Source organism: Salmo salar, chromosome 16 (assembly GCF_965601325.2).
Source record: "Salmo salar chromosome 16, fSalSal1, whole genome shotgun sequence".
Classification (NCBI taxonomy): Eukaryota; Metazoa; Chordata; class Actinopteri; order Salmoniformes; family Salmonidae; genus Salmo; species Salmo salar.
In genome coordinates this window covers 72,715,977-72,735,134 of record NC_138306.1, presented here as the reverse complement: position 1 = coordinate 72,735,134, position 19,158 = coordinate 72,715,977, and the positions used below count along the sequence as shown (strand labels likewise).

Genomic DNA, 19,158 nt, shown 5'->3' with positions numbered 1-19,158 from the left:
GTGATGCTTGGTCTTTTTAAGGACATCAGAGCAGTTTGCTACCTACTGACGATTCTCCCAGACCAAGATCACACCTGCCTTTCTGCATCTGCCGTAATGGTGGATGCAGTAACTTCTGAGGCTTCTTTCTCTTCTCCAGAGGGGCTCTTCTTCTGTGGCTGTGGAGCGTGCCAATGATCACTGACTAGTGAGTCTCACATTGGTAGTCAGTCATGTGGAAAATTGGCTCTTTTTGATTGGTAGGACTCCAATTATATGGCGGCACACTCGATTAACACGTAATTTATTCAATACAGTATCTCATGCCAAACTTTTAATCCCTTTGGTGCTTGGGTATTATGATTCCCCAAACTGTTCCCCTTTCTGAGGCAGGCCACATTTTGGGGAGACACCCTATTTCTGGAACTTTCTGATTAGAGTTAATGCTAATGGAAAAAGCCAAGTGGAGTGAAAATACCCCCTTACCCACATACTGCTTTTTAAATTTCCAACTGAAACTTAATTTATTTTAGTCAGGGGGCTACAGAGCAGGTCAAGGAGAGGGACCCACCTTGCCTGATTAATGCTATAGTGGAAACACTGGTACATGTCATACAGTGTGTACCCTGTCACCTGATAATGGAGCTAATCCTAGCCAACAGTCTGGCCTCACCACGGCTCCTATCACACACTGCTCCCTGGGCCTCTCTCTCTGGCTCAACACTGTGTGGAGAAATGTCATTGAGCAATGCTGCCGCCATGGATTCTCCCAGTCAATATGAGGGATGGGCAAATGAACGTGCTATGTCCAGGCTTGAAGCTATAGAGACCTTGGCTGTATTGATTTAGGGTTGAGTAAATGGCCTTTGTTAGTTTAATGTTGTCTTTCTATCCGCCACACCTCTGCCTGTTTGTCACCCCCCCCCCCCTTCCTTGTTACACTTACACAGAGTGAGCAGAGCTGCCAGTGTCATTGAGCACAGCCACTCTCAAGGTGAAGTGAAAACGGCCTCTTTCTCTCTCTGTAATATGATTATTCTGAGTGTGGTTATGTATTTGGCTCCTCGTCATCCTCCCGTTAGCTGACACTGGCAGTAAGTACCTAGCTTGTCGGGCTCTGAGCTCTGCCTTGACACAGGGCCTGTTTTACACAGGTGTGTGTGTGGTTTGGTTGGCCAGCCATGTGGAAAGCGAGCAAATTCATCCACAGACAGACTCTTGGCGGAGGAGGTGCAAATCGGCCCCGTTTCCCACAGTGAGAGGGGGTGCACAGACAGTGTCAGACTTAGCTGCGGGTGTTGCGGTGGAAATCACTCCCAGGTTTGGCTCTGCCCTAGCTTGCCAGGCTTCCATCCTCCATCTAAAAGCCGTATCTGCTGTAGGAAGCCACGCTGGAAGTCAAATTCCTTTTTAATCAAATGATACCAGAGCGGGGCTGTAGAATAGCAATGAGGCTGGCTGGCGTTGTGTGTTAATGATGCAGGAGGATGAGAGGAGGAAGAGATGCACATTGATTTGCCCACAAGCTACTTTCTGCTTTCCTGAAGTCTGTTTCTGAAAGGCAGGCTGGGATATAAAAAGGGTGCTTGAGACTCTCTCCTTCATCTTCCATCCTACATTGATTTTAAACAATCACACCAGTCATAAGCAGCTGCCTCCAGACTACCCGCGTATGAGTCATCCAATCTTTACATGGACTCCCATATAAACGCCTTAACTGAACCTACCCCGATGTAACTTACAACCCCTATTGGCTGGAGGGGTAAACTACAAAGGAGCATCAATGAGGAAGCCAGCTAACTTTGATAAACAACCAGAAATAACTACTTATTCTCTTGTTCATAAAGCTAGACTTAGATATGAGTTCTTGGTTGTTGAGTTACGCTTGAAATGGGCATGGTCTACTTATCTTTCCAAAAATGTATTTCCATAATATTTAAGCAAGTTAGCAGGCTAACTCCTTGATCCTGCTTTGTAGTATAACCCTCTACCCTGGCCTGTGCAGCAGTACAGTACCATATTAATGAGTACTGTAAGTATGAGTACTGTAATAAGTCCCTCACCCTCTCTCCTCACCACCCATCTCCCAATAGGGCTCCTCCAGTTACTAATCATCATCACTGTCAGTGGGAATGATGATCATGCTCCTCGCTGGACTAATTGTAGCACTAGTAATGATAGCCATCATTTATTTAAGGATTACTTCCATCTCCACTTCCTTCTAGATTCAATGTATTAGTTCTGAATGGCTCTTGGTGCCTCTCCTGTTATTTCTGTGGAGTACCATGCAGTGTGGAAATAATGTAATGTCAATGTTCTCTCTGGGACTCCCCAGTGAAAATGAATGGTGGAGAATACCGATCCACTATGACTGACTCTTCAGATTTCCCAGCCCCAGCGAGGAAATATGTTTATTAAAAATCCTCCACCACTTTGTTCCAATTTATCTTTGCGTGTTGAATTTTTTTTTTTCTTTTTAGCAATTGTTAAACAATGAATTTTTTGTGTATTTATCTGAGTTTGTGGTTGGGAGGTTGGCTGCGGCCATTTTCAACAGGAAACTGTGTCCTGTTCAAAAAGGGAAAAACCAGAACAGAGGCAGGAAACCGATGTGTTCACCTCTCTATCGCAACACATTGGCTTCTATAGAGGTCTATTACTTCCATAGCAGCCAATCACACCACTTCCCTGATGAGCCTAACGTCAGGATATCCTGATGGGCTGTCCTATCAGCGTTGATCCTCCAACCACTTTTACCTATGCTGAATGCTTCAGCGGCACTCTGAAGTGTGACTCATCTATTTAGTTGAAACTGATTGCTGTTTGATCGCTTTAGGTCAATCAATCATGGATCTATGAGATCAATAGTGTCTATGTCATTGAATATCCACATTACACTTTTCTTAAGCTTTCATAGTGCACTTTCATGTTCTGGCGTTGAGCTCTCACAACCAAATTCATGCCTATGTTCCATAACTGATGGGTAAAATGTGCCAGTAACACCTATTGAACCATTTTGTTTGTGGCATTTATCCTAATCCATAAGGAATACATATCTACAGTGCTACGCACCAAAAAGTGAATCTGATATGACAACGTGAGGTATTCTAAGGGATTTGAACATCCCTAAACAAGGCATACTGTAACACACCAGGGTCCTCTGCCAGAACTGAGACTGAGGTGGCCACGGTACTGCCTGCAGAGAAAGAAAGATACAAGAAAAGCCACCCCATTTAGAGGAAATGTAATTCGTTACACTTGATACAACTATTTTATGGTCTTCACAAAAGACTCCTTACGCGGAGATGTGCTCAGAGGACAAGAAATTAACATTTAGGGTCGAAAAGAAAAATGGCAGCAATATCTTGAACTGTGCTTGGTCTTCATCATAGCTAGAGGTTTGCGCGTGTTTTAAATCATGATTTTCCCAGTTGTTTGTTGATGTCCCTGGATGGCACTCCGGTTATAATTCAGCCCTTGTTGTCTAGCATTTGCAATTTCTGGAATTTTTAATAAAGTTGTACAACACATTTTCATTCTGTAACTTGTTTGTTTCCCCCGTAATCCCTCTGCGATAAATTAGATCAGACTGAGCCTGTCATGTTATCTCCACACTAGCCTATTTCTCTCTCTCACTCCTCATCTCTCTTCTATTCTCACGCTGCCCCTCTGTAACAGACCCGAAAGTACTGTATCTAGCTACTGTACAATACAGTACCGTGGCTATCCCTCTAACAGACCAGACCATGAGTATCTTGCTACTGTCCAGTACCATGGCTGAGGGCGATTGGAAATAGAATGGGATTGACATGAGATCAGATTAGTGGAGGCTGTGAGGGCGATGAGCCTCCTCAGTGTCCGGGGTAGTAGAGCCATGATGGAGCTGCAGTGGGCACAGTGCCATGTGTTGTACTGTATATGGCTGGATGGAGAAGCCCTGTCTGTCACTCACTCCCACACAGGGTCTGGGGAGCGGGGAGGTGAAGAGGGTCAGCGCTGGGGTCGGATCCGCTAATAGCCCTCGCGGGGAGATTTTACGTGGGAGGAAGTGAGGTGAAGTAGAGGCGAGTTCACAGCGGTTTGGTTGGTAGTTGGGTCATGTGGGAGGCAAGGAATGGAATAAAGAATGCTTTGCCACCTTTAGACGCATCAGCAGGTAAAAGCCTGGTCCCCTAGTCCTCTACTCCCCTTGGTCCCCTAGTCTCCCACTGCTGGCTTGCCTCTGAAGCTAAGCAAGGTTGGTCCTGGTCGATCCCTGTATGGGAGACCAGATGCTGCTGGAAGTGGTGTTGGAGGGCCAGTAAGAGGCACTCTTTTTTTCTGGTCAAAAAATGTATAATCCCAATAACCCATGGCAGGGATTGTGGACATTGCCCTGTGTAGGGTGCTGTCTTTCGGATGGGACGTTAAACGGGTGTCCTGACTCTCTGCGGTTACTAAAGGTCCCATAGCTCTTATTGTAAGAGTAGGGGTGTTAACCCCGGTGTCCTGGCTAAATTCCCAATCTGGCCCTCATACCATCATGGCCACCTAATCATCCCCAGCTTCCTATTTGCTCCTTCACCCCCCCCTCCCATGTAACTATTCCCCAGGTCGTTGCTGTAAATGAGAATGTGTTCTCAGTCAATTTACCTGGTAAAATAAGGGTTAAATTAAATGAATGATCCTCCATTCCCCTTGTCCTCTATTCCCCTGGTCCCCTGGTCCTCTTTTCTGACTCAAACAGCGTCTGCCTGTTCTAGCATTTTCGTGTGTGTCTGAGTTTTCAGCTAAGCCCCTGCATACGGACACTGTGAGAAAAGACTAAAGAAATTCTAAGTAAAAGCCAGCAGGATTATGAAGGCTCCTATAACCCTGTTGTTGCTGACGCTATGGAGGAAAGAGGGAGAGAATGAGAATCAAAGAGAGAGAAATAACATGAGGCTCGTACTGGAAATCCCGTCTGTGGCAGTCGGTTGCTATCGCCACGCCGACATGCTCTCTTCCTATCCTCTCCTCTGGTCTGCTGGTTGTCATGGTAACCCCGTACCCGTCGACTCACCCGGTGTACCTGTCGTTGTTTCTCAGGGAGCGCAGCCGCGACCACCACAAGTCACGCAGCAAGGATGGCAGCCGCTCGGAGAAGTCTGTCACCATCAACGCACCGCCAGCAGAACCGCTGCTGGGAGACTCATCTGTACTGGGGGAGGAGGTCCAGGTAGGCCAATCTCTCCACAACTACCCCACCATATTTCCACAACTACTCTACAGGGAAGAAACCACATTTCTGGAAACCCTCCAAATATGAACTTGACCTTTTTTTCTCACATGACAACTCAACTTTTCCATTTCTATATTCCTATGTTGTTTTTTTACCCTGATTTGTATTTATTGTGCAACGCCTCATTATGATGATAATCATAAAGGCAAGGGCACATACAGTATGCGTCGGTGGACAGCTCAGCTCACATGACTGTTTATCAGTGCTTGTAGTTGGATTTATGGTAAACAACTTCTTTGTAATACAAATGTATGCATCAAATGCACGTGTATAAATCCAATCATGGGAGCAAGTCAATCTATCCACCAGCCGGTCCTGATAAGCCCTGTGCCTTTCTGGTTGAGCTGAGGACTTCACCGGCCTGATTGAGGCTTTCAGATCACACACAGTGTGTTTATGTCCCTTTTGTGTTGTACAGCTAGCTGATCAATGTGCACATAGTCTCTGGTGCGAAACACTGGGCATTCTGGCTTTAAGGGTTTCATGCTTTGGCTGATAAAGTCTTGCTGAAAGTGGGCTTTGAGTGCTAGGTCTGCCTGGCCCTTGAAAAAAGAGAGGGATATAAAATTAGATGTTAACAGCAAGACAGACCGTTGGACAGATTCAGATGTTATGGCTTACACACAGACTGGAGGACAAGAGATTTTGCCATCCACGTGCAGATTCTATGTTCACTACAGTAGAGTATAGCCCAGAGCAACACTACCACTACCAGCCCTTCTCTTACCATTACACTAACCTTTACTGACCCACTTGGCAAACTCTCTTACTCGGATGAACAAGACTTGTGCGCACTACACAGGGTGTGTTTTTAGTACTTTTCATGTATCTACGCACGTGTGTAATATATTAAGCGCCTCAACAGGCGTACATGCCCTGCCGGTCCCACAGTACAGGGGGGAGAAGCAGTAGCCAGTGCAACTATGCTACAGCCAATACTAGCTAACCTGTAGCGGCCATCCCATATCTATCTTGACTGGAGTAGCCTAGAGAAGCTAGCTAAGCTAATTGAGGCCACATCATGAGCTTTCTCCCCAACCCCATTCAGATAAAACAACAGGCTACGTGTTGATAGTTCGTTGTAGCCTACTACTTCTCATTTAGCTCGCTTTTACTTCTGTAATTTTATTCCATCTGGCATTGCATTAGTGAAAGGCATAAACGACAAGCTACATACGTCAAGGCTACCGGATGGCTACCGGTCTCTTTATGGGTCGCGCCATAAACTACATTGACAAGTTTGTTTTATTAAATTAGTCATTTGAAAGGTCATGGTATATCCTTGTATGTAACAATGTCACATCACATGGATATTTTAATTTCATTTAGAGAGCTTTTTCAGTGTTTAAATAGGCCTATAATCATTTTTTTGCTCGCTAAAATGAATACCCATACAAGTATTTGATTACAAACGTCCGTTCGGATATTTTCGAATATTCAAGTAACCGTGCACATCCCTAGTACAGACATTCCCATGTGGCCGGCTGCACAACTTTTAAACAATGATTCGGACCGTCATTTTGAATTTGGAGGCTTATTTCCTGGAAATATGTATCCAGACATACTCGCATGCTTTTCACCTTGTGTAATTGGTTAGTGTGTGTGTGTATGTGTGTGTGTCTGGGGGTTGGCTGTAGCGCTGTGTATGTGTGAGTATTTTCTGTGTTTTGACACTGTGTGTGTACTGTGTGGTGTCTTTGACACGGTGTGTGAGCCCAGATGCAGGGGTTGTGTTTGTCAGGAGGGGTTGTGTTTGTCAGGAGGGTGCCAGCCCTCAACAAGCTGTGACATCTCAGTGCAGCTGTGGCCCTCTCTTACTCTGCTATAACCAGCCCTCCAGAATGAATTGTTTTTGTCTGGGTGTGTGTGTGTGTGTGTGTGTGTGTCTGTGTGTGTGTGTGTTTCGGGTTGTTTGCTGTTGAGCTTGTCAGGGAAAACTTATTGTGTGACACTGAGTAAATACTTCATACGGTAAGCTATACTTTATGTTTGTCATTGTGCGTTTGGGTACAGAATTTGAATTGGCGAATTAGGTCGTTGGTCTCAATATGCTCAATTTTTCACATCATTTTGTCTTGACAGTTTTATGAGCGTGCAGTTGTTGGTGATTCTGCAGTGATGTTTGAACAGAGCTGTTTGCTACAATATTGAACTGCTGCCATTGAGGGAACCACTCCAAAGCTCCAGCCTCCAGGCTACGCTAGTGCGCTAATGCTCAACACTCTCCAGGCAAGAAAACAGTAGCGGTCCCTATTCGTCTCGACTACTCGTGTGTACTTACGATACATTATATCAGTGTTGTAACGGTAGACCATAGATGTGGAATGGGGACTTCTGAAGTACTCGTCTCTGGCATAACAGAGTTGTGCAGCTGAGGAATGCACTCTAGGTCGTCACTGCTCTACCATTATGTGAAGTGGCACCCAGGAGAAACATGAGATGTGTATATATATAAGCCAGGAAGCATTCTTTGAGAATGAACAGCCCTCCACCTCCCACCACTCCTGCTGACACAGACAGACGGCTGTTTGAAAAGAGAAAGTGGATCTAACTTTATTTATAGTTCACGGGATGTCAATGAAATCAGAAGCCTTAGAACCCAACAATTAGACATTCTGTGTGTGTGTGTGTGTGTGTGTGTGTGTGTGTGACTCATTCCAGGCCTCCACCTCAAAGCTTGTTTGTGTCATGTAGGCTAATTCTGGTTTGTAAAGGCATATTACACAGGTTGCTGCACATGTTCACGTCTGTGTGATGATCGTGTACTACCTAACCTCGGCATTGAAGTGAAGGAGAATCGGCTTAAAGAAGTGGGCCATTTTGTTGTTTTCGGCTGCCAATTGGTCGTCGTCGTGTCATTTACTGCAGGCGAAAGCCGAAGGGGGCGCAGATGTAGTTCCTGCCAGGGTCCCTGAGAATGGAGGCAGTGCCAACGGGACATCAAACCAAACTCTGCCAGACTCTGATCCCCCAGCCCCATAACAAGCACCTCGCTACTGTACCTCGCCACCTCTGTCTACCCCCCCTCTCTCTCCCTCCAGCTTAATTCTGTCCAATTAAAGCACCGCATGTCCTCTCAGATGGTTAGGTAAAGAGGTACCAACACGACTACACTGTATTTCTAAGCGGAGTGCAGGTAGTTCTGTGTTGGGGAAGTATGTGGTACAGTAGTAGCGATTTCGGGACCTTGGATGTGGCGCAGGGCTTGTTCTCCCGTTAAGCCTCTGCTTCTCTACTAGTTGAGGTCTCTAACAAAATTATTCTGTGTTTTTGCTGTTCTTGCAAGTTCCTTGCTCTGCCACGGTTTTCCTCGGGTTGAGGCGAGTTCCAGGCCGTCTATGCAGGAAACAAGTGGTTGATGAAGGCGCTTCTTCACACAGGAAGTGAGTTACTGTCTCCAGTCCTTTTTGGAGATCTGCATTTTACCTGAATCTGAAGAGTATCTATGATTCCTTCTTTTAGTAGCAAGGCGTCTGGGGTTGTTTTGCCATCCTCCATGGAGGCTGTTATAAGCCTGCAATCCAATGTCTATGAACAGTTAATCCGTACAAAGACTGTCGTCGTCCCTGTGTGTTCATTGGTTGGCCCGGACCGCCCAGGTCCCTCGTCAGGCCCTTCGCTATTGGCTGCAAGTCGTGACGTCGTCACCGTAATGCTCACTGGCTTAGAAGGAATGGACGGAGAGTGGTTTTCACTGGAGCAGGCAAGGATGAGCGGAGAGAGACGGAGCGGGAGAGAATGAGAGAAGTTGCCCCAGGGAAGTGAAGGAATAGAAAAAATAGCGTTTAAAGATGGGGTGGGGGGGAGGAGGGGGATGTGGGGGGGGGGGGGGTATAATAGGGGTGGCAGGCAGGAGCCCTCTGAGCCTAATTGGTTTATTATTTTGTTTGCCGTCTCTCTGAGGGGCACAGCTGCTTGTTTAATTTACCCCCCCCTTCATCCACCACTGGCCCTTTCACCCCCCTCCCCCCTCATCTTGCTGCTATTAGGACATCCCATCGGATGTCTCTCTCTGTCTTTCTCTCTCTCTGTGTGTGTGTGTGTGTGTGTGTGTGTGTGTGTGTGTGTGTTGCTTTTCAAAGCCTGTACATTAAACCCAGAGACACACCCGCCCATACAGTACAATCTCTCTCGGGGCGTGATGGGGTGATCTAGTGGTGAGGCTGCAGCCCGGTAGTGGTGGAGGCAGAGAGGTTGTCTCAGCGTGGAGAGATGCACTAGCTGGATCTTTATGGCCAAGCTTCTCCCTGTCCTGGCTGGGCGACGCTGTTACATGTAAAAGTTTGCTGTTTCGACATGAGCTCTCCGCTCTCTGCTTTGATGGAGACTATGGAGGTGATGATGGGGATGGAGGAGATGGTGGTGGAGACCTCCAAGGAAGAGGACGACTCCAGCTCTCCACCTGGGGACACTCCTGCTCTCAGCCCAGGGCCATGCACAGAGTCAGGTCAGGTAAGACACAGTAACCACGGACTGTGTTGGATGGCCAAGGGCTGTAACATTTCCTTCTATCTAAGTGGATGTTAGAGGTCTGGATACAAGGAGTTGACATGCATGCAACTGGCAAGCCATTCGTGTTCAAGTAGTGTGCGTGCATTTGTTAAATACACTGAGAGACAGTGGTTTTGGTGTAGCTGTTGTGGTCTGTGAGACCACTGTTTTAGAAGTGATTTCAAAATGGCCGTTTCTTTTTGGAGGGAGAAATCTGCTCTGTGATGACAAAGCTGGAATCTTATGGTCATTTTACATGAAGTTCAAAATGAGCTCCATCTCACGATGTGATAGGAGGGTTAGAGGACAAGTGTTTAGTTTAAATAGAAGTCATTTCCCCTGGAGAAGTCCTATTTATCCCTACTGACTCTCTTTCTGGCAGTCTGAACTCCAACTTTGTTCCTGGCTGTTCCACCTATTTCCTCCACGTTAGTGTAGAACATTGCTACTGCCCACCTTCCCTGTCTCTCTGTCTTGACATGTAATTGGCAGCTTTGTTTGCTTTGCGTTGCTTGTCATGGCTGTGGTTGGGGCTGGATGTTAACAGCTTCTAGGAATGACCCCTGTATGTTGCTATAGTTACACAAAGACACACCGCTCGTCTCCCAGGAGTTTGTGTGCTTGTGCTCCGTCTCTGAGCAAAAGGTCTTGTATTTCACTTAATTTGTACGTGGAGAAAGATTCCCACCGATGACATGTTAGTCACACACACACCACACACACACACACACACACACACACACACACACAGAATGGTTGGCGACATTAATATTTCTACACTTTGGTTTGACAATCATTTCCTTCCTGATTGTCTCTTCATTTTTTATAATAGAGTGAAAGGTGTCCTGAGTGGCAATGTTTGAAAGGGAAGTGGGGATACCTACTCAGTTGCATAACTGAATGCATTCAACCAAAATGTCTTCCACATTTAATCCAACCCCTCTGAATCAGAGAGGCTTCCTTAATCGACGTCCATGTCATCGGCGCCCGGGGAGCAGGTGTTGTTAACTGCCTTGCTCATGGGTAGAACGGCAGATTTATATCACCTTACCGGCTCGGGGATTCGAACCAGCGACCTTTTAGTTATTGGCCCAACGCTCTTAACTGATAGGCTGCCTAGCGTGTGTTAGATTGTGTAGATGTCTTATTGCTGAATAGATTTGGCCAGTTTCTCAGCACTCAGAATATTACAGTTTTTATGCACCTCTCTCTCTCTCTTTGTTTCTCTGTCTGTCTGTCTGTTTCTCTGTCGGTCCCTCCCTCCGAATCCCTCGGTCTGTTCAGATTTCACAGGAGTTCTCATTTCCGTTGGGATGTCAGTTTTGATCACGCCCCTCTATCCTGTGTCCTCTCCTTTCAATGGCTACACCCCTCCCCCATCTCCTCTCCCCTCTCTTTCTGAATGTGTAGCAGCGTGTGGGAGAGAACATGTCAAATTGGATGTTTCAATGGCTATTCAGCTGACTTTTCACTGTATAACCCCTCCCCCACCACCATAGAGGTGTTGGTGAATCACCACAGGTGTGTGTGTGAGGGGGGGGGGGGGGGGGGAAGAGGTGTAATTCTCCACAATCCCTCCCTCCTCTCCTGTCTCCCTTCGGCTCTCCTCTCTCGCTATTTTGTCTGCCCCCTTTCCTCCTCTCCTTCAGCTGTGTGTCTGTGATGTTGAATGGTAGTGGTGCCAGCCACGTGCATGCACCTCTCTCTGCTATTAGATCAGCGTCCTGATGATTCTCTAGTCCTATCAGGAGATTTAGGTCAGTGTTATACTCAGGCAGGCACAGGGAAACCCCAGGCAGGCAAGGGCCCAAACTTCCCCATCCAAAATCGCCAAACTCTCTATCTTAAACCAGTCCTGGTTGGTACGGGCCAACCAATGGAAAACCCTTAAGGGAGTGTTTCTCTAGATCACTTCATCAAAATGAGATTGATTTAAAATGGGTTTCTCATTCTCTATTTGAAATCATTCTATTCATGCAAGTCCTTTCTCTCTCACTCTCTATGTTTTGAAGAATCCATTGTTTCATACTCTCAGCATGGAGTGGCAAAGGACTTCTTCAACACCCTTTAGTGTTAATGAGGGCTCTCTTACACACACACACACACACTCTCTCCCCCCTCTTTCCTCTCCCTCTCCCCTACTCTCACTCACTCACATTCACACACACACACACACACATAGTTGAGAGCTGCATCAATTCCCTTGCCTCTCCTCCTCCACCCCTCTCCCCACTCATTACTGTGGCAGGTTTGGGTTTGTAGGTCAGGTAATGACCCTGGTGTGTTCTCTGTGGACACACTGCTCTTCCTGGTTCAGTGGGGAGGTGGAGAGTAGAGGATCTCAGTGCTCTGGCTATGGTCTGTGGTGATAGTCAAGGTGCTGATGCTCAACACCACCTGGAAACTACACAATGGGGTCAGCTGACTCCTATATCAAAAGCACAGCATGGAACTGTTGAAATGGCACTGAAATATGTTCCAGTGTTGAATGGTGCAATTCAAGCCAGCCATGTGACCTGAACATTCAATCGGATGGGGATGTTTGTTTTCCACCTAAATGTGCAGTTGCATAACAACCGCCAATGTCTTGACCCTGTGACCTCTTCACCCCAAAGGTCATACAGCAGCTCCACACTGTGATTTACAGCCCTCCCATTGGTCCATTATAAGGATTAGTCTCTGGAGGCTAGACTGACTAGACTAATGGCTATTTACGACCGTTAGGTTGTGTTATCGGTCAGGATTGTATCAGGAATGTTATCTGTCAGGTGGGTCAGTTTTACTGTTTCAGATAAGAACTTGGACATTTGACTGTGTGTCGTCAACCCCTCCCTTGGACTGCTTGAGTTGGCAGAAAGTAATGATATGAGAGGATTCATTACTAAAAGGATGGATGCACAGCTTGGAATTCAGCCTGTAGGAACGGAGGACGACAGAGGTGTAGTCTCTATTGCGTACACATCACCAACAAATTAACATGGTCCAAGCACACCAAGACAGTCGTGAAGAGGGCACGACATAACCTTGTCCCCCCCAGGAGACTGAAAAGATTTGGCGTGGGTCTTCAGATACTCAAAAGTTTTTACAGCTGCACCTTCGAGAGCATCCTGACGGGTTGCATCACTGCCTGGTATGGCAACTGCTTGGCCTCCGACCGCAAGGCACTACAGAGGGTAGTGCGTACGGTCCAGTACATCACTAGGGCTAAGCTTCCTGCCTTTCAGGACCTCTATACCAGGCGGTGTCAGAGGAAGCCACAAAAAATTGTCAAAGACTCCAGCCACCCTAGTCATAGACTGTTCTCTCTGCTATCACACGGCAAGCAGTACTGGAGCGCCAAGTCTAGGTCCAAGAGGCTTCTAAACATCTTCTACCCCCAAGCCATAAAACTCCTGAACAGCTAATCAAATGGCTACCCAGACTATTCGCATTGCCCCCCCCCCCCCTTTACGCTGCTGCTACTCTGTAATTATCTATGCATAGTCACTTTAATAACTCTACCTACATGTACAGTTGAAGTTCGAAGATTACATACACTTAGGTTGGAGTCATTAAAAAGCGTTTTTCAACCACTCCACAAATTTCATGTCAACAAACTATAGTTTTGGCAAGTCGGTTAGGACATCTACTTGTGCATGACACAAGTCATTTTTCCAACAATTGTTTACAGACAGATAATTTCACTTATAATTCACTGTATCACAATTCCAGTGGGTCAGAAGTTTACATACACTAAGTTGACTGTGCCTATAAACAGCTTGGAAAATTCCAGAAAATGATGTCATGGCTTTAGAAGCTTCTGATAGGCTAATTGACATCATTTGAGTCAATTGGAGGTGTACCTGTGGATGTATTTCAAGGCCTACCTTCAAACTCAGTGCCTCTTTGCTTGACATCATGGGGAAATCACAAGAAATCAGCCAAGACCTCAGAAAAAAGATTGTAGACCTCCACAGGTCTGGTTCATCCTTGGGAGCAATTTCCAAACGCTGAAGGTATCACGTTCATCTGTATGAACAATAGTACGCAAGTGTAAACACCATGGGACCACGCAGCTGTCATACCGCTCAGGAAGGAGAAGCATTCTGTCTCCTAGAGATGAACATACTGTGGTGCGAAAAGTGCAAATCAATCCCAGAACAACAGCAAAGGACCTCGTGAAGATGCTGGAGGAAACAGGTACAAAAGTATCTATATCCACAGTAAAACGAGTCCTATATCGACATAACCTGAAAGGCCGCTCAGCAAGGAAGAAGCCACTGCTCCAAAACCGCAATAGTAAACTTCTGACCCACTGGGAATGTGATGAAAGAAATAAAAGCTGAAATAAATCATTCTGTGCTATTATTCTGACATTTCACATTCTTAAAATAAAGTGGTGATCCTAACTGAGTTTAAATGTATTTGGCAAAGGTGTATGTAAACTCTGACTTCAACTGTACATATGACCTCAACTAACCGGTGCCCCCACACATTGACTCTGTACCGGTACCCCCTGTATATAGCCTCGCTATTGTTATTTTATTGCTGCTCTTTAATTATTTGTTACTTTTTATTAAATTTTTTTGTTGGTATTTTTCTCAACTGCATGGTTGGTTATGGGCTTATAAGTAAGCATTTCACTGTAAGGTCAACACCTGTTGTATTCAGCGCATGTGACAAATACAAATTGATTTTATATGCCTCACTTGGTTCTCTCTGACTTCATTCAAATCTGACCTCCTTTGAAGTTGAACACAGTGTAATAACCATGGTGGGTTGTCTGTAAGTGGCTTGGGATAGGGACATCAAACACAATTCTAATTTATTGAACCCACAACAGCAACATTTAACTAAATGTAGTTTGTCTCTGGACACTGAGCTGGCCTGATTACAGTGGGATATTAACTTTGGCTGCTGCATCTTTCCGACTAGGATAGAGTGTCACTAAAGCTTGGCCTTCTATTGTTCTGCCTCCTCCTGCCTGTCCTGTGCTGTTTTTAAATACTAGGGCCATGGGACAAAGAGACCCCCCCGCCATCCCCCATCTCAGATGGATGGTAAATGCATCCTACATGAATTCACTTTTTCTCCCCTCCGTGCTATTTTTAGCTGCCTGCTGATTTTAAATTGGAGTCCTCTGCTGAGGAAATCAAATCAGGCTCCATCTGTTGTCGTTGGGGAATGAGGGAAAGAGCATCTAGATGGTCTCTGGTCTGTCTGTCCAGTCTCCCCGTTGGTTTCTATTGGGCAGCCCTCCCTGGCTGCTCAGTTATCAGGGTACACTGTGGGCATGTGTTGGTACAGTGTTATAAAGGCTCTTATCTGTGTTGTTTTTAGTAGCTCTCGCCAGCCACAAATGACCTTTATTATCTGTGGTTGCCAGAAAACACAGACAGTGCCTTGCCTCGTGTATCCCAGTTGGCAGTCACTCCATTCGCTGTTTTCTTTTTCCATTTCCTGTCTTTCTCTCTCTCGTTCTGTAACTCTTTGTTTGCTCGTCCTCCCCTCCCTGGTTGACTTTTGAACGGAAATGAGCACAGCTTTTAAGCTGTCTATGGAAATGAGCCTAGAGTAGAAAATTCCATCCTGACTTGCCAGATTTATAACTTTTCCTGTCACTAATAAATTTGACTCTAGTAGTAAAATCATTATATGCTACAGTATTTAACACTGACTTCTCTCTTTCTCCCGTCCTCCTTCCCCCTCCCTCCCTCCTCCCAGGATGACAACTGGGGCGAGACCACCACGGCCGTCACGGGGACGTCGGAACACAGCCTGTCCCAAGAGGACATTGTCCGGATCACCAAGGACCTGGAGGACAGCGTGGGCCTGGACTGCCGGCGCTACTTTACCCTGACCCTGGCTGTGGTTCTGGGCCTGCTGGTCTTCCTCACTCCCCTGGCCTTCCTGGTTCTCCCCCACCTCCTCTGGCCTGACAAGCTCCTGGTGTGCGGCACGGCCTGCGAGGGCCTCTTTATTTCCGTGGCGTTTAAGTTGTTGATACTGCTGTTGGCCGTATGGGCGCTGTTCTTCCGGGCTCCGCGTGCCGGCCTGCCCCGGGTGTTTGTGTTCAGAGCGCTGCTGGCCGTGCTGGTGCTGCTCTTTGTCGTGTCCTACTGGCTGTTCTACGGCGTGAGGATACTGGACTCACAGGTACAGCAGGGAGAGAGCGAGACTCACAATCAGTGTTTAACGCATCTAATTACTGTTCACCACATCTGCCTCTTCAAGTATTCCGTTTGTACGTCATTGCTTTCATCTGTGTGACTCTCTTGTCATGAATGTGTGTGTACCACAGGAGGTTGGTGGCACCTTAATTGGGCAGGACGGGCTCGTGGTAATGGCTGGAACGGAATAAATGGAATGTTATATAACACATGGTTTCCATGTGTTTGATGCCATTCCATTCGCTCCCTTCCAGCCATTATTATGAGCCGTCCTCCCCTCAGCGGCCTCCACTGGTGTGTACCTATGTAGTGTGTTGACACTAGCACATGCTGGGTTGTTTGTTGTTCCCAGGATGAGAACTACCAGGGCATCGTGCAGTACGCTGTATCTCTAGTAGACGCTCTGCTCTTCATCCACTACCTGGCCATCGTTCTGCTGGAGCTCAGGCAGCTGCAGCCCGCCTTCTCTGTCTCTGTCACACGCTCCACCGACGGAGAGACACGCCAATACAACCTGGGCCAGCTCAGGTGAGATGCGGAGGGAGATTGAGAGGGGGCAGGGGAAGGGAGACTGATGAGGGAGACCGGAGAGGGGGAGGATGCGAGAGGAGAAAAGTCCTTGAAAGTAAGACGGGACAATTCAGTGGGTAGAGCAGGCTGAGGAGAAATAGAGAGAGAGCAGAGAAAAGCCAGCAAGTAAGAAGAGTGTGAGTAAGAATCTTGCGCGTGTGTGTGTGTGTGTGTGTGTGTGTGTGTGTGTGTGTGTGTGTGTGTGTGAGAGAGAGTAATAAAAGTAATAAGCCAGAGAGAACAGCTCAGACTAGAAGAACCTGGTCTGTAGTGACTTTGTCCTTTTGATGTGCCGTCTGACTGTACCAGGAAGACGTTTTACCTCATGACGAGTTGCTGAAAGATATAGTAAGACTGTCAAAAGGCATCCTAATTGTATACATGGTCATTTCACAGTCCATGGTGTGCGCGCTCTCTCTCGCTCTCTCATATCCCCTTCTGTGAGGGCCTCAAACCTATCTTGGTATAATGCTGGGGCCTTCACACACTCTTCTATCTCCTCTCTCTCGCTCTCTCAAATCCCCTTCTGTGAGGGCCTCAAACCTATCTTGGTATAATACTGGGGCCTTCACACACTCTTCTATCTCCTCTCTCTCGCTCTCTCAAATCCCCTTCTGTGAGGGCCTCAAACCTATCTTGGTATAATGCTGGGGCCTTCACACACTCTTCTATCTCCTCTCTCTCGCTCTCTCATATCCCCTTTTGTGAGGGCCTCAAGCATATGTTCGTATTATGCTGGGGCTCTCTGGTTCACCTTTGTCTACCTCAGTACAGTGACAGATGATGGACATGTAAAGTGCTTTAGCCTCTGCTTCACTAGAGTTGTTAGAGGCTGCCCTGGGGCTGTTGTCGCTCATAAAGCGCCTTGCTATTTTCCTCAGCTTGCCAACGCAGCAGCACTCTCTCTGTCTGTATGTGCTTGTAAACAAACAGCTAATTAGTGCTCCCTACAGGCCACACTGAGCATCTGGTCAGAGAAGATTCATACCATACACACATACACTTTTGTGCACACACACACAGATTCTCAGGTTCCAGGGAAGACTGGGTGTGTTTCCAGACATTTTCCCAGGCCTGTCCTCCTCCATTCCTAGGCAACCGGTGAGGACATTCCTCTGTGTGTCTGGCAGGCAGGCTGTCTGGTCTGGAGGCCTGTTTTTCTGTCTGGCTCTGACCTGGCCATTCTTTGATGCCAATCTCAGGGCAGAAGAAGCCTGAGGAGGTGCCCAAGATCCTAACGCCAACATTACCAGAGATTCACCTCGGCAAGAATCCTTCTATTCTCCTCATTCTGTCCCCTATCTCCAGTGTGGCCTAACATAACAAGTCGCTACTTATGGTAGAGAAGAGCCACAGGCAACCGAGGCACAGTCAGGCTCATATCTAGGCCAGTGTTTGGGCTTTATTTGTTTGTCTCCTCTCTCTGCTGTAGTTTAATAATTGATCAAAGTAGCGAGCACCGGAGACTCTGACTGCTCAAAGTGCTGCCTTCATCACAATGGGTGTATGTAGTTTTGTTAAAACTTTAGAAGTTGGTTTAGTAGTTTGTACTTGTTTTGTGCTAATGCACAATTGTGTGTGTCTGACGAAACGTCTTCATACAGTATGTATAAATGAATGTGGCGTACAAAGTGGTTTGGGTTTTCCTGTGTGCCAACCCAGGAGCATTATAGCTTTTAAGTGTATTTAAAACTTGACAAAGTTGTTTTACAGATTGCCTTTCTTTGGAGATGTCAGAATGTGTCTGTCCGTGTACCGTACCAGCGGTGTGTCCGTGTACCGTACCAGCGGTGTGTCTGTGTACCGTACCAGCGGTGTGTCTGTGTACCGTACCAGCGGTGTGTCTGTGTACCGTACCAGCGGTGTGTCTGTGTACCGTACCAGCAATATGTTTATACATCCATGTATTTGACATCGTAGTTGTGGGTTTGTCAACCCACCTGCCTCCTCCATATGTTCACATCCACTAACACTCTTCATCCTGCCATGGTCGTTTTCTCTGTATCAGTCATATGTTCACATCCACTAACACTCTTCATCCTGCCATGGTCGTTTTCTCTGTATCAGTCATATGTTCACATCCACTAACACTCTTCATCCTGCCATGGTCGTTTTCGCTGTATCAGTCATATGGGATATCCAGCACCACTCTGGGGTGAATCCCAGGCTTTAATCCCTCTATACGGGACACATAGCTGCTGCTAACCTATACAATACACCCTGCAGTGGTAAAGCTGGTTTATAACATATACAGTTTACATAAACCTTAGCCAAATACAGTTAACTCAGTTTTTCACAATTCCTGACATTTAATCCTAGTGAAAATTCCCTGTCTTGGGTCAGTTAGGATCACCACTATCACCACATTCAGAATGTGAAATGTCAGAATAATAGTAGAGAATTATTTATTTCAGCTTTTATTTCTTTCATCACATTCCCAGTGGGTCAGAAGTTTACATACACTCAATTGGTATTTGGTAGCATTGCCTTTAAATTGTTTAACTTGGGTCAAATGTTTCAGGTAGCCTTCCACAAGCTTCCCACAATAAGTTGGGTGAATTTTGGCCCATTCCTCCTGACAGAGCTGGTGTAACTGAGCCAGGTTTGTAGGGCTCCTTGCTCGCACACGCTTTTCAGTTTTGCCCACAAATTTTCTATAGGATTGAGGTCAGGGCTTTGTGATGGCCACTCCAATACCTTGACTTTGTT

The 19,158-nt window shown here is 46.5% G+C and overlaps 1 protein-coding gene across 4 annotated transcripts in view; it reads left to right on the top strand.

Moving 5' to 3' along the window:
* Positions 1 to 19,158, top strand: part of LOC106574540 (vang-like protein 1) — a 41,519-nt gene that overhangs the window by 11,157 nt on the left and 11,204 nt on the right. For all 4 annotated transcript variants that reach the window (XM_014150494.3, XM_014150492.3, XM_014150493.3 and 1 more), the window contains exons 3-5: positions 5,047 to 5,176; positions 15,434 to 15,865; positions 16,232 to 16,407. In XM_014150494.3, coding sequence (XP_014005969.3) covers positions 5,047 to 5,176; positions 15,434 to 15,865; positions 16,232 to 16,407 — 738 coding nt within the window. The remainder of the gene's footprint in view (positions 1 to 5,046; positions 5,177 to 15,433; positions 15,866 to 16,231; positions 16,408 to 19,158) is intronic.